Here is a 12,241-nt window from a genome sequence, read left to right as displayed (position 1 = left end):
TTCTCAAATGATTAAAATCTCTTTTAGAATTGTATTGTTAGTAAATTTTTCGGAGTTTACATTGTGATAATTTAGAAGTAATAGTTAGACACAGACGCCCGCTGAATTTCTCGCTTTTGAATTTGAATGTAAGCTGTTTGTAAGACCGGGAAATGGCTTATATAAAAAAAGACCTTTTTTCTTTTTTGGGTGTCGAGAATATGTATATCGGATTTGGCTGTAGTGGTTTATAAGGTGCCTACAGTAATTTTGAGATTTGGTTCAAACTAGACCCACATGAAACTATTCTCTCGTTTCTATACCAAGGTTTATCTCTCTTCTTCTTCGAATGAAGCTTCATCCACATATTTCACCGTTTTGGGTCAAACTAATTTATTTATTTGGTCTTCCCGATAGAATGAACAAGTGGGCCAGGGGACATCTACTGGGACAACAGCCTGTAGGCTGATGAAAGATATTGTTTGAACCCGAATCCCTTAAAACCTGGTGTTCCCGAGCCTGTCATACGCTTTTACGATAACATATGATTGATTTGCTTAAAAATTTATGTCTTCAACATGCATTGTTATACAGATGATAGTGCTGGATATACCGCAAATAGCGAACCTCGGAAACTAGTTGACCAGTGAGAAGAAGTCGAGAGAAACTTGTATTTTCTATCGAGTCCTCTATTAAAGAAAATCTTTGTTCCACCCCAAAATCTCCTTGATGCTTTGCCTAGTAATGGAGTACTGGGTCTCGAAATCTCGAGATGGATTGGATTGCCAACTCGGTCAACTGAAAGTCAAAGCCATATTGGCTTTGAAGAGTCTGGGGTTCATCAATGGTGGTAAGTGATCGTGATAGAGAACAAACTAGCAGACGCGCTGGCTTAACAAGACAGAGTTCGTACATAAATAATAGATGCGAAATGGAATGTACAATCTCATATTAAACAAAGTATTTAAGAGAAGAATCTTTTCAAATACCTCTCCCAAATAAAATACAACCAAAATAAGCATTAATTTTATATATTCCTACTTACTTACAAAACACAATACTTAGCAACATTAACATACAAAGATTCAGATTCTTATCTCGGGAAATACCGGATGATGACGAGGGCCACCAATTTTTTTAACAATGGTCGTTCTATAATAAAGCATTGAAAAAATATTAAAGATAACTGTAGTGTGGATAAAAATAACTAAGCTTCACTTTATACCGAATCTTTCAATTGACGTCATTAACTGTAAGATTTGGTATTATGATACTTATATACCTAATTAGGATGACCATCCCCACCATCTGGATGTATGGCGTTCCTCCACAGTGCGGTTTTCAAGTATCTTTCTTCCACGGCCTACAAAGCTGTGGAGATTCCTTGTGCGGTGTTTCCGGGACGATACGACATGGGTACCTTCAAAAAAAACGAGTTCACCTTCCTTAAAGGACGGCAACGCACCTGTGATTGCTCTGGTGTTGCAATATAATGTGGGCGGTGGTGATCACTTAACACCAGATGACCCGTACGCTCGTTTGTCCTGATTTTCCATAAAAAATAATAATAATTTATTGGCTCTCCTGTTTATTTATACCGTTATTATAATGACAGCAACAAGTAGCCAATCAATCAATCAGAAGTTTAACTTGAACGACACTGCACAAGAACTGAATCTACAAATTTGGTTTACGAATAAATTAATTCCAAATTTAAACCTGATTCTATTCGAACAACATAAGCTAAATGAAACATTTAACATGGTGATGTTTACCTACATCAAGATAATAAGAAAAATATAACAAGGTGTATATATATCTACGTAAATACGTGATGATATGATGATAATCATTTTAAGTCATAAAAATACAAATGCAATACTATTTAAATCAGGTCATGTCACACGTTTCAACTGCATGATTGTTGAATAAGATAAATAGCTTTATAATCACTGTATGTATATACCTACTAATATTATAAATGTGAATGTAAGTTTGTTTGTTACGCTTTTTGCTGGAGCTACTACCGATTTTGATGAAATTTGGTACAAAGATAAACTTGAGCTTGGTAAAGGACATAAGGTATATTTTATCCCGGAAAAATTCATGGTTCCCGCGGGATTTATGAAAAATTAAAATTCACGTCTACTATAGTAGGTTTAGTTTGCCATAGCATTCTTCCTATAATTAAAATTTATATAATATGTTGGGAACAGGAGCGAAAACGGGAACCGGAACTGGTATAGGTTACATTACCTTCAGTTCCAAACTTGCTTATTATCTACGCGGACGAAATCGCGGGCATCAGCTAGTCGGTTTATAATTGTTCAGAATGTAGTTATTGTTCACTGCTATAAGATAATGGGCCGTGTATCTCTCGGTAGACAGATCTTAGTAAACAGAAGTAGGGAGGAATTTAAAGGTGTAAATAGCTAATAAGAAGAGAATATTGGGCCAATTTGGGCTTTTTAGGAAAATTCATCCGAAAAATTTACACAGATGAAAATTTGGCTGGCAGTATCAAAAAATGAGGACTTAGGTGAAGATCCACAATCAGACCGATAATGAGATAGAAGAAAGAAAAAAGGGCCATAGAAAAAATTTCTGTGAACGAAACCAAGGAAACCTTTTTTTGTTCCACCGTATTTGACATACACACAGAAAACAAGACTAGCAGTTTAGTACTACTTCAAAATAAAAAGGTCTTTTCTCAAGAAATCTAGCATTGTATCTTTGAAACGATGGCTGAGCTGGCAAATCTTTGTGGGGCACAAAGAAGAACATCAAAAAGAACAGTGAAAATTTCTGTACCCAGGGGCTTTAAGTCTTAGTAACGGTGGTATCAAGGCGCTATGATATTTTGCAGATACAGGTACACTTAATAAGTTGGAAGGAATATTTTTCAAGGAAATGGTCAGAATCTGCCTAACATTTAGTGGCTGCCCTTATCAACGTTTGTATGCCAGAGGTTACTTTTGTATGACTTTGGAGTAACAGTAACCGAGGTAGCGGATATTGGCGAGTAGCGGATCTATAAAGTATTTTTGTAAGCTGATGGTAAAATAAAAAGTAAAAAAGTAATCTTAATTGCCCATATCTCAGCCCAGCTGTGAGGAGAAACTACGTTGCTACTCAGTTTATTTGAAGATAATTTCGCTGTGCTTTTCAGATACCTTAGAGGATATATTTTTAAATATGTCCTTGGTTATTTTGTAGGAGACTTAGATTCATGTCAAAAAACTGCGTGGCAAATATATTTAAAAATAATTTAGTATTGAAAATTTAGCCATCACCGTCTCGTATACTCTTTTGTAAGACCAGAGATAATATAAGAGTGTTGTTGGCCTTTATGGTGTAAGCTAAATTTTTCAGTTTTGGGTAAAAATTTATTTGTGCTAGTAAAATTTTATATCATATTTCTGCTCTCTTAACGACAGTAATACGTACAGTATTTGAAAGTTACCACTAACTTTCTTTTGAGCTTTATATTTACCTATATTGTGTTAATAAAAAATACTAATTTAGAACTAAGATAATTAGGAGTAAGCCGTACTAACAGGCTTTGTTAGGGTCTCGGTAAAAAACGGCAAAAGTAAAAACATTAAAAGCCTTTGTCCAAAAGCACAAAAGATCATGCAAGCAGAAAGCCGTTACATTCAAAATGGCGGATGGATCAATATGGATGCCAAGATGGCGGGACAAAATGGCGGCAAATAACGAACCAACTGGATGTGTTCCGCTATTTGTTTGCAGTACGAAAAAAAGCCGTCCAGTGTCAGCTTTGACATTTCGCTAACTTTTTCTTTTTTATTCTGTAAACAAGAGAAAAGGTCCGTTAATTTTCAACCTCGTTTGTAATAATAATAAAAAAGAAACAGTCATTTAGATATCCTTTGGGCGGTTTTCGTAGAACTCTGTTCAAAATAATCTAATGATGTTAATTAAAATATAAGTAATGATCTGAAAATATTTGATTTTTATCGCGCATGCGTGACTTTTTTGTCCTTTGAAGTCTTAATGATGATTGATTTAAAATAGGATTAATACAGACTATTCATTACTAAGAACAACGTACACTATGAAGACTAATATAAAATTAATGCAACAGTTCTAAATTCAAAAATGACAGTTACTACAACGTACCTGAACCGCTGCGCCGATTGGTTAAAGAATAAGTCGTTAAATTGAATTGAACACTACTTGTAAGATATATTTTTTGTTGAAAACCGAATAACTATATGGCAGAAGGGATCGTTGATGAAGTTATACAATAAAATAATGTTTTTCATATATGTGAAGATATATATGGGTGGTTTGGATAGAGATTTTGGAGCTGGTTTCCACTCCGAACGACAAGGAATACTGAAAGGTCTGTAGGAGAGCCTAGGTTACAAGGTTTCAGCGCGCATGCGCACTGCAAAGGTTGAAGGTGACAAGGGGATGGGTAGGGGGAAGAATTCAGGTCAACCCAGAACTTGATATGAATTCGGTTCGATAATTTCAGATTAAAAAGATGATTTTCAAGATACTCGCAACAGAAAATGTTCTGTATTGTAGATTGGGATGCCGAGATATTGTTGAGACTATCTGTTACGTAAGGTCACGCAAAATGCAGTTTTCGGTTAATTTTATTTATCGTCTGTAATTAAATAATATTATTGTCTCGTGTTTAACTAAAAAACACATAATGATTCGAACTAATTTGTGTTTCTTTAAACATTTGCTTACATTGGTTGCACACCAGTGGGAGGTGCCACAACGGAGCCTATTTCTGCCGTGAAGCAGTAATGGGTAAGCATTACTGTATTTCGGTCTGAAGGGCGCCGTAGCTAGTGAAATTACCTACTGGGCAAATGAGACTTAACATCTTGTGTCTCAAGGTGACGAGCGCAGTTGTAGTGCCATTCAGAATTTTTGGGGTTTTTCAAGAATCCTGAGCGTCACTGTAATTGTAATGGCAGGGCGTATCAATTACCATCAGCTGAACGTCCTCATTTTCTTAAAAAAAAAATGATCAACAAAGGCAAGCATAACCTCTTCAAGCATTCGTTCCGGAAACACATTAATTTTTATTTATATTATTTTGTTAAATAGTTTTTAATATTTTCTCAATTTGATATTGCTCTTAATCCGCCTTACGTTTATGCTTTTACCACGAATCTTTTCACACACTTAGGCTGAGGTCCTAATGATTTGCAATACCCTGTATACCAACCTATATCAAACACCAGCTCCTCACAAATTCCAGCTGTTAATAAGGTATCACTAATATATTGTTTTAGTTTTAAGATCTTTTGCGAGGAGAAAATAAATAGATATATTATTATTATTACTTTTTCTCGGGCCCAAATCTTTAGCCATAGACAAAATTAACTAAAAATTTTTGGAATAATATTCCATTCAGGGTATAAAAATCGCTTTATCAATCTTAATTTTATACTTGGAAAATTGGAATGATAATGGGAAAGTAGATTAAGTCTCCAACTAATATTTTTTAATAATTTTTAATATTCACTTTAATAAATAACAACATTTACATTAAACACTGACAAAAACAAACAAAATAACGTGGAGCACTGGCACAAATGAGTAATAGTCTATACACTACACGGTCAGCTGCTGCGAACTATAGGCGCCGCCCGACCGTCACGCGACATGCAACACACAGACGAAGTTTGAGACGATGTAATAAAAGTTTCACTTTAATAATGTGGTAACGAACTACGCCGATCGATGTATTTTACTAATTTTTGAAAAAATACAAACGGTGTATATTTTACATAGACCGCAAATTATTTCTTTAGAGTCAAAATCTTGCTTTTAAAACAGCTTAAGGTGCATATGTATAAACCTATTATATTATTTAAATAAATTTGTAGATAAAAATATTAGTAAAGGAAACATTAGTAAGTGTAATAAAAATAAAATTAACATACACATGTTAGTGTGTTTGACTGTGTAGTAGAACGTACTAGTTTTTTACACATTATAATATAAATTTAACGTACAATATGCCCCCCCCCCCCTGACCTTTAAATACCAGAGGTTACATAGTTAGATATCTACCTACGTTCTACGAGATTGCACAGCGTAGGCAGATTCCAACATTTATGTCTTCCCACGCTTTATATGTTGCATAGCTGGTGCTTATGGTGCAGATTATTTTTTAGGGTTACGTGCATGCAGAATGTCAATTATACCATTTACCAGCATTTGGCCCAAATGAAATTAAACTTTGTACACTTGACCATACCAACAAACATAGTTACATTAGTGCCGGATAGATGGCGCTGGTGTCAATGATTTTAATCTTTGAACCATAGCTAGAATTGATATGAAAAAAAAATATATCTAGGTATGAATTGAAACACCTACTTAGGACATGAGAAGGAGGCAAAGTGTCGACGTCGTCGCGTCCCACACCAGCGCCCTTCCCCATGCCCAAGCTACCAGGGTCATTCCATCTGGACTGGCAAGCGCGGCGGGTAATATCATTTTAAAGAAATATTTTATATAACTCTGATCTTTATAATACACAAGCATGACATGGATGGATCAGCCACAGCTTCCCTCTCCATATGTAACGACCTGCCTCACGACGCCTAAATTTACGAACTGAAAAGCCCATAAAATTGTGACCGAGACCATACAAGACCTTAAGACTTGCAATTTATCGCGGAAATCCGAAAATCCAGTCAATTAAATGAATCCTTTTGCCATCCTTTCCTCGATACATCAGTGAAAACTGGATTCAAATCGGTTTAGTCATTTCTGAGAGTAGCGGGCAAAAACGCACTCAAATTTATATAAAGTGTTAACATAAGTATATAAGTATATTTATAGTATTAACATAACTATATAACGTGTATAAATTATTTATTTAAGTTTAGATTTGAAAGAGCGACATCTCAAGTCAATTTCCTAAAATGCAAATATTGGGGTTGAGCAGGTTATCAACTGTAATGTAGATGATGTAAATGGAGCCACAACCTGAGAGTTGAAAAGGACATATCAAGACTTATGAACGATACTCGAACGGTTGGATCAGTGGAAGAGCGCTCAGCCGGTACGTGAGAGGTAGGGGGTTCGAGTCCCGCATCATTCATAAATTTTGATTACAAATTTAATTTGTAATGGACAGTATCTCGGTTACCTTGTGTAGCTCAATCTAGGCTTATACCTGACAGGCTATCGTTGGTTTGGAATTAAATTCCACAGCTGCGTTCAATTTTATGCGCTCCTGGCGGAAAAGTGCCTTTAACTGAGTGAGTATAGAGCTCGGCAATACTTCAAGCAGGCCCACATTCTATCGCTCTGCAAAGCGCAGGTCCGGCCACATATGGAGTATTGCTGTCATCCCTGGTCGGGCGCACCTAATTGCGTATCAGAAACGTTTGACGCATTTTGAGTCCTATCTGTACCCGTGAAAATACAGATCTAGAAATACCGGATATTATTTACGCGCTAGTCCGATCTCTAATCCAATTCCAAGCAATTCTGGGGCCACATTTTGGCATACGGCATTTTACGCGGAGCCACAGCAGAGCATTCACGTCGTTGATTATGAGTCCTTTCAATTGGCGTCAACTTCTGGCAATGTTGTACGTACAAAGGCGCAGAAGAAGGAAATAATTCTGGTTGTTGTTTCTCTTGGTGGACCGACGTTTATAAGGAGCTTTTTACAATCATTACGCAGAAATGACACTTATGAATATAAGTGTGTTTCCAATTCAATTTCCAATTTCAATTTCCTTGTGATTTGATTTGATTTCTAAACGGCTTCACGACGTCGCTTCATTGTGTGTCTTCTTCCGCATTTATCACGGTGAGTGTTACGAAGAGCTGTTTCACCTAATTCCAGCCGCCTTCGCATGAAACGCCACAAATTAGGATATCATTCCTACCATCTGGCATTTCAAAAGGCTGGCAGCGCTCCTGTGTTTTCTCTGATATTGCAAGAGATTAGATTGGGTACAAAGATTTGATCTAGATGTTCTGCAAATACAGCTGCATTGAATATTAAGTACCACCATCGGTCCATACTTTCTTGATAAAAGGAATGTTTATTGACGCTTTAAGATTTTTAGCAGATTTCACTCCACCCAACATTCGCAAGATGGCTTACGTAATTAATAGTTTCATTGTGAAATGTCTTCATGCTTTTAGCATGTGGGATGTGTGGTGACTTACTTGAGGTCGTGGTACAAATTGGATTTATGTTCCAGATTTAATTTCTGGAAACAAAATTTAACTGCTTTTCGGTTCAGTGGCAGTCAAAAACTATTTCATATTAGCTTTTTATAGTTTTATATGATTAATTGACAAAACGAAAATGAAACGAAGTTTTGTTAGGCCAAGCCGAAAACAACAGTAAAAATTAGAATGAAGTATTTTCCCTGATGATGAAGTGTTAAAAAAATCTATGTAAAGCCAATTTGATAATAGATTATAACTTCGAGTGTGATATGAGACACCCATCCACAAAGTGACCGCGCCTATCCACCCCAGTGCTAGAACATTCGCTCGATAACTACCCCGACAGCCCCGACCACCCACACAACACCCCCCGCCCCCCCACATACCGTCGTGCTGGGGGGAGGGGGCGTATGACGTCAATCGGGGCCACGCCCTCACAACCCTTTGTACCGTCTTGTATTGTAATGCCTTCAACAGCCTTATATCTATACTATACAATAGACTACTAACCTTTTGAAAATGAAACGTTTATTTAACCATGCTATCTTTTAAACATATTTATCCATTCTTTCGAGTCCTTCATTAGCAGAGTATAGATGAGAAGTAGTAATTAATTTACCAGACTTTTATCTTTCTACAATAGATATAAAACAAGTTTTCGTAGATATAGAATTGTTAGAGGATAGAATGTTGGAAAGAACTAAACGCAGAGTCAATGGCAATCTCTCCCATAATTAGATGATATAATATTTATAACTATTCATTCCTCGTGTGTGGTAAAGAGTAAATATAATCTATGCCATGATGTACCGTCCTCGGAACATGTCAATTAATAGACTTATATGTATTGAGCATAAATTAAGCCGAAGCCATTTGTTAACAACATTAAATTCGTATTGTGCATATTAATAGACTTTGTTTTCGGTTTTCGGCCGAAAAATAACAAACAGTGTCATCAGCATATAATGTAACATTGCCATGATCTAGCTTTATAGTACAGTGATCATTAATGTAAATAAAGAACAGGGTAGGGCCCAAAATGCTTCCTTGAGGGATTCTTCTGATCATCGCTAATAACATCGCCGATCCTCCTAAATAGTTCCAATAGAGTACCTCTTACACCTGTAGTTACAAGCATGCACATGTCATCAATTTACATGCTGTTCCTATCCTTTTCACAATTTAAGATTACTACAACTAGCAAAATTATTTATTATTTTAAATTGATACCCCACACTTCTGGGATTAGGAAATTGACTTATGAGTTTGTTTAGATTTGTAAGAGCAACATTCAAGTCAATTTCCTAATATGCAAATATTGGGGTTGAGCAGGTTATCAACTAAAGTAGATCCTGTAGATGAAGTCACAACCTGAGGGTTGCACAAAAAATATCAAGATTTCCGAACTTTACGTCACTCGAACGGTTGGCTCGGTGGAAGAGCACTCATATAGAACCTAAGATATGTAGGGTTCGAGTCCCGCATCGTTCATAAATTTTGTTTATAAATTCAATTTGAACAAGCAAAATGACAAAGTGTACGCTTCCCAAGTGGTCGGAAAAGTGCAACGTGGTCCTTTTCAGTCATGGGTTTGCTGGAGGGTATCTTCTCAAGGAGTCACATAGCTATATTTTTGTGGAAGGAAGACTTCAGCTAAGTATATTAGATCGTATTGTAAGACCTCTTAGCAATATGCTTTTAAAAATGTATTTGCAGCAATATATATGGTCCCAAGGCACGAACTACCTGAGCTTGGCTGAATGTTAACGTTCCGGACTCTATAAGAATTGATGAATGGCGATCTTTCAGCCCTAGTGATAGCAGGTTTTCTTAGTTTCCTGGATTTTCCCCCACAAACCTTATGTATTAGTTTTTAAAGCATAATAAAGCTTTATGATTTATCCCTCAACACGTAGATAGGGTTGTAGAAATAAGTTTTCTGATACCTACATATATAAGGCTTAATTGTAAATTGCTTTAATAAGTAGATTATAAGTAATATTGTATATATATTTTACTATCAAATATAGAAATTTGGAATTTGAAAAAAAAAAATGTTTTTCTTTCAGCCCAGATGTGGTCTCAAATTCGACGATGACTCTTTAACAAGCAGTGATTCAATTTCCCACGAAAACAGTGCGTTAACTAGCAGATTCACTAGGCATAAATTCAATTTATTTATTCAAAAATTATTGAATTAAAAAAACATATAAGAAGCCTGCATTAAAGACAAAGATAGATATATCGAATAGAATCCTTTTTTATTTATTGCTATAACATTACGTCATATTGAAATTCATTTATATCTCAATAGACCTTATGACCAAACTAGGTACAGATCCGATTTTTGCCATTTAGGATGAACGGCTAAAACGAAAGCGCTGCAAATCTTATTCTTAAAAACATAACGCTTGCTGATACGGATTACATTTTTATGCATCCTTTTCCAAATTTATTAACATTTTGACATGATATTTAAATGTAGAATAACTACAAGAAATCAGTTAGTATTTTGTATTTTATTAATTTCAATGTAAAATAACACGAAGCGTGTGTTACAAAATTTGATAGATGCCATCGAGTGTCAAGATGCCACAGACACAAGCACAGTTGCCGTAATAAAAAAGCTGTAGTTCTTAGGTAGTGCAGTATCTAGTTCGAGCGCAGCGGAGACCAATCCTTAAACTAAGGTGGAAAACATTCAACATTTTCAAGTAGGTAAAATCATAATATAATAAAAACCGCAAATAAGCTTTCATTCGATAAAAGCTGATTCAGTAAAAGCCAACGAGCTTATCAGCTAAAGTAGCACTTACTGTGCACAGAGCACTGAACACACAGACGCTGCAATGTTATATAATGTAAAATAAATTGATTAAAACTATGTAGCGCAAGGAAAAACCATGCAACAAAAGATTCACATTGCGATTAGATATAGTAAATATATATATATACGCTTGTAATTATTTTTTAAATTCGTACGAAATTTAATAAAACAACAATTCTGGCCAATTTACTAATAAAAACTAATAAGGAAAAAAAAATCGCATACTTATGCGAATCGCATTATTGATCACCACTAGGTATATTATTTTTTGTTTTGACTCTAAATTAATATTCTTTTGTATTTCCGCTTCTACTGTAGGACCTTATTTTGCTTTTCCAAATTCTACATATCTATGATCTTAGACTAAAAGTAAAAAAGTTTAATTTATTTTAAAACTAGCTGCCGGGTAAACGTTGTTTTGCCATATAAAGTATAATTCACGCGATAGTTTTATAAGTAATAAAATATTGCCTATATTATAGCCTGTACATCATTTTGTTCTATTGTCAATATTTTTTGCAGCGCACGCAAAAATAGGTTTTCAATTTTACACCTTGTGTTACAAAATAGCAATTTTATTACGGATCCCTAATTTTGAAAAAAAAACATAGCCTATAGCCTTCCTCGATAAATGGACTACCCAACACTGAAAGAATCATTCAAATCGGACCAGTAGTACCAGAGATTAGCGCGTTCAAACAAACAAACAAACACTGCAGCTTTATATATTAGTATTAGTAAGTATGGATAAGTATTCTTCAAACCTCCTAGGAACTGTCTGCAGACAGAATTTACTGGAATTTAAGATTCAACATTCTTAAGCTAAATTTAACAAAACATAATAAAAATTAAAAAATTAAAAGCATTTAATTTTTTTTAACAAATAAGCATGCGGAGTAATAAATGAATTTCTATAACTATTCGTTTTATCCCTTTGAGGTTTATTATAGAACATTACAGGCACAGGTATGCGATAATAAAATCTATATCTTATTCTTCACCTGCCATCGTCTTAGCCGATATTGGTGATCATGATCATGGCTGATTTCACTTTGTACATACAGCCACCATTATCTCTGGTTTTTCAGTCACTATCCCCACCTCAGGTAGGTGTCCATTTTTCTTGTTCAATAGCATTTTAGATCACTCATTGAACTACAATCAACAGGGAATCAATCTACAGGGAAAGATTTATTGATTTATCATGCGATGTGAGTTGCAGTTATGCATCATATAGCC

At 35.3% G+C, this 12,241-nt stretch overlaps 1 protein-coding gene across 3 annotated transcripts in view; it reads right to left on the bottom strand.

Annotated features, from left to right (window-relative positions):
* Positions 1–12,241, bottom strand: part of LOC126975387 (glutamate decarboxylase) — an 85,831-nt gene that overhangs the window by 57,380 nt on the left and 16,210 nt on the right. Inside the window, exons 1-2 of one of the 3 annotated variants that reach the window (XM_050823264.1) lie at positions 4,123–4,324; positions 3,702–3,791 (exon numbers count right to left, since the gene is read on the bottom strand). The exons of 1 other annotated variant lie outside the window; for it this stretch is intronic. In XM_050823264.1, the coding sequence (XP_050679221.1) occupies positions 3,702–3,767 (66 nt within the window). In that variant the 5' untranslated portion in view covers positions 3,768–3,791; positions 4,123–4,324. Of the gene's footprint in view, positions 1–3,701; positions 3,792–4,122; positions 4,325–12,241 lie in introns of those variants that run through there. One more of the 3 variants, XM_050823265.1, reaches the window with a different exon arrangement.

This window comes from Leptidea sinapis, chromosome 35 (assembly GCF_905404315.1).
Source record: "Leptidea sinapis chromosome 35, ilLepSina1.1, whole genome shotgun sequence".
Taxonomy (NCBI): Eukaryota; Metazoa; Arthropoda; class Insecta; order Lepidoptera; family Pieridae; genus Leptidea; species Leptidea sinapis.
The sequence above is the reverse complement of the archived record's forward strand: the minus strand, read 5'-3'. Positions and strand labels throughout refer to the sequence as shown.